The sequence below is a fragment of the Sinocyclocheilus rhinocerous genome, unplaced genomic scaffold (genome assembly GCF_001515625.1).
Source record: "Sinocyclocheilus rhinocerous isolate Xijiao unplaced genomic scaffold, SAMN03320098_v1.1 scaffold2958, whole genome shotgun sequence".
Classification (NCBI taxonomy): Eukaryota; Metazoa; Chordata; class Actinopteri; order Cypriniformes; family Cyprinidae; genus Sinocyclocheilus; species Sinocyclocheilus rhinocerous.
This window is the reverse complement of record NW_015666485.1, coordinates 94,231-96,911: the sequence shown is the minus strand read 5'-3', so window position 1 is coordinate 96,911 and position 2,681 is coordinate 94,231. Positions and strand designations below refer to the sequence as shown.

At 35.9% G+C, this 2,681-nt stretch overlaps 1 protein-coding gene across 2 annotated transcripts in view; it reads left to right on the top strand.

The window, feature by feature from the left end:
* fbln1 (fibulin 1) overlaps window positions 1–2,681 on the top strand; it is a 74,813-nt gene that overhangs the window by 39,587 nt on the left and 32,545 nt on the right. The window contains exon 15 of one of the 2 annotated variants that reach the window (XM_016543642.1): window positions 2,428–2,570. In XM_016543642.1, coding sequence (XP_016399128.1) covers window positions 2,428–2,570 — 143 coding nt within the window. Of the gene's footprint in view, window positions 1–2,424; window positions 2,571–2,681 lie in introns of both variants that reach the window. The other variant, XM_016543641.1, reaches the window with a different exon arrangement.

Sequence of the window (2,681 nt, the reverse complement as noted above, 5' to 3'; positions counted from 1 at the left end):
CACACACTCTTGCTCTCACACACACACACACACACACACACGCTCACACACACTCACTCACACGCACACACACACACGCACACACACACGCACACTCCCGCACACACACACACGCACTGTTGGTTTGCTATCAAGACACTGACTATAATTAATAATTACCAGAGAGAAAAAGAAGAACTTTCTGCTTGACCAGAAACACGGCCCGTCCAAAAGCCATGTTTTTCCCTTCAAATCACACATCGGGATTTGGCGTTTTGGCCCACGTGAGCGCCGCGTTCGCCACAAGGCCTTGACATTAGCTTTGAAGTTAGCGAGAGTTCTCGGCTCTTTATTTGCACCGTTTGCCCCTCTTTCTCGCTCTGCATGTCGTGCACAAGTTGGGTATTATAAGCAGGGAGAACATTTTGTGGCTTTGGCTCAGGCCTAAGCTAAACGTGGACCCACCCGCTAATTGCTAATTACAGGTCCGTGCCCAGCGGTGGCTTGACTTCTCTGTCAGGGGCTTCTCTCCTCTCGGCCGTAACCTGATCTGAGCTTTGGGGTTTCGCTGCAGCTCCTGCATCCGATCAAAGCGTGCAGAGATGAGGGTCAGCTAATCACGGCACGATGCACACATTTCAGCACACTTCACTAGAGCTGTTTGCTTTAACGCTAGCTTGTTACGGGGCCCGTGATGCACTGATATTACAAATATCGATCAGCCGGGAATTATATTTTACTGTCCATGTTATGGCCAATGGGTAATATTACAAATTGTATAATATTTTGTCTAAATACATTAAAAATAAAACTAATTTTCGTGTTTTATTTTTAAATGGTTAATCTTTCATTTTTTTGTTAACAGTATTAATTTTATAATATTTTGTGTAAATAAATAAAAATACACAAAACATAAAATGTTAATCTTAAATGTCGTATTTAATTAATAAAAACGAATATATTTTGTATACAACTAATTTGAGTTTTTTGTTAATTTTGAATTAAAATTATTAATTTTATAATATTTATTTTGTATAAATAAATTAATAAACTAATTTTAGCGTTTTAAACAATTTTAAACTTCGTATTAAATTATTAAAAATGTATATATTTTTCTAAAATTAAGTTTAGTGTTTTATTTAGACTAAATATTATAAAACCTTAATTTTTAAAATTATTTAAATATTTTGTTATTATATATTTTGTTATATTTTATTTAAATAAAACTAATTTTAGTGTTTTACTTTTTTACTTAGACAAAATAGTATACAATTTTGTATTACAATTATTAAAACTGTATTTTACTTTTATATTTTATTTTTGGGTTTATTTTTATTTAGACAAACTACCATAAAGTGTAAACATAAAATAAAAAATTTATAAAAAATTAATTCGCTTGTATTTTTTCGTTCATGTTTTATTTTTTATTAATTCAGTATTATAAAATTGTAATATTTAGAATCGTTTTTAACAAATAACATTATAATATACAGTATATATTTTTTTTTATTCATTTTGAAATTTACTCAGAATTACATTTAAATTATTAGTGTCTTTAATAATGTATACATTTATAGATTTTAAGTGAGCATTTGATGACAGTAAAGGTTATATCCAGTATTGACCGATACCAAATAAAAAAAAAATGCAATGAGATTTAACAAAACTTAACAATTGAATCTCTTTGCTATGTAGGAGAAACAACTGGAGATTAAAGAGATCTCATTTGCGATCCAAAGTCTGTGTTTGATTACCCGAACACAACTTTAAATTAAGTCAGAGTTGTCTTGTCAGGAGGTTCAGGATTTAAAGCTCCCTCGTTCCATAAATTCCATGGAGATTTTGGGATACCGAACCGGGAATGCTCAGCTAAACCAAACATTTTTTCGGAAAAAGTTTTACATCAATGTCACAACTTCGAAAAAGCATCGAAAAACCTCGAGTGGCTAACAGGAAACTCGACCACCAATTCTCTTGTGGTGTGATTTTTGGCCTCTCGTAGTCTTCTGTTCTGATTTTTACCCCCTAAAAACCTGATTGTTTGTGTTATGAGCTCCATATTAAGAATGGCCAGTGTATTTGTGCAAATAATATTTATACAGTAAAGGTTTCACCCGCCCGCTGGGTGCTTGGTTCTGTGGTGGGTTCTGCTGGAAACCATCCGGTTGTTGGAGGGCTTCAACTGTGAAGGAAGATTATTTTACCCAGTCATCACCAGAGATCACGGCCTGTTTGCTCGAGCCGTCTCACAATGGGCCCTACTGTGTTTGGAGCACTTTGGCATTTTAGCATGTCGTCATTGAGAACGGTGCCGACAGGGGGAAACCGAATCCTGCATCATTAGCATGTATTCCTCTGGCAGAGCCCAGAAGCAGCTGACATGTAGCTCAGGACAAAGGTCAGTGGCTTGGTTCTGGTTCAGACGGTTGTGTTGTCTTCCTCCAGCAGGCCGAGGGTCGATCGTGCCGATATTATCCGATGTGTGAAGTCCTGCCAGCCCAATGACATCTCCTGCGTGCTCAATCCCATCCTCTCCATCTCACACACGGCCATCTCGCTTCCCACCTTCAGAGAATTCAACAAACCAGAAGGTACAGCTGTGATTTCCATTTCCATCAAATGCTTTTCAATGTAAATGTAAACATATGAGAGATAGATAGATAGATAGATAGATAGATAGATAGATAGAACGATAGATAGAT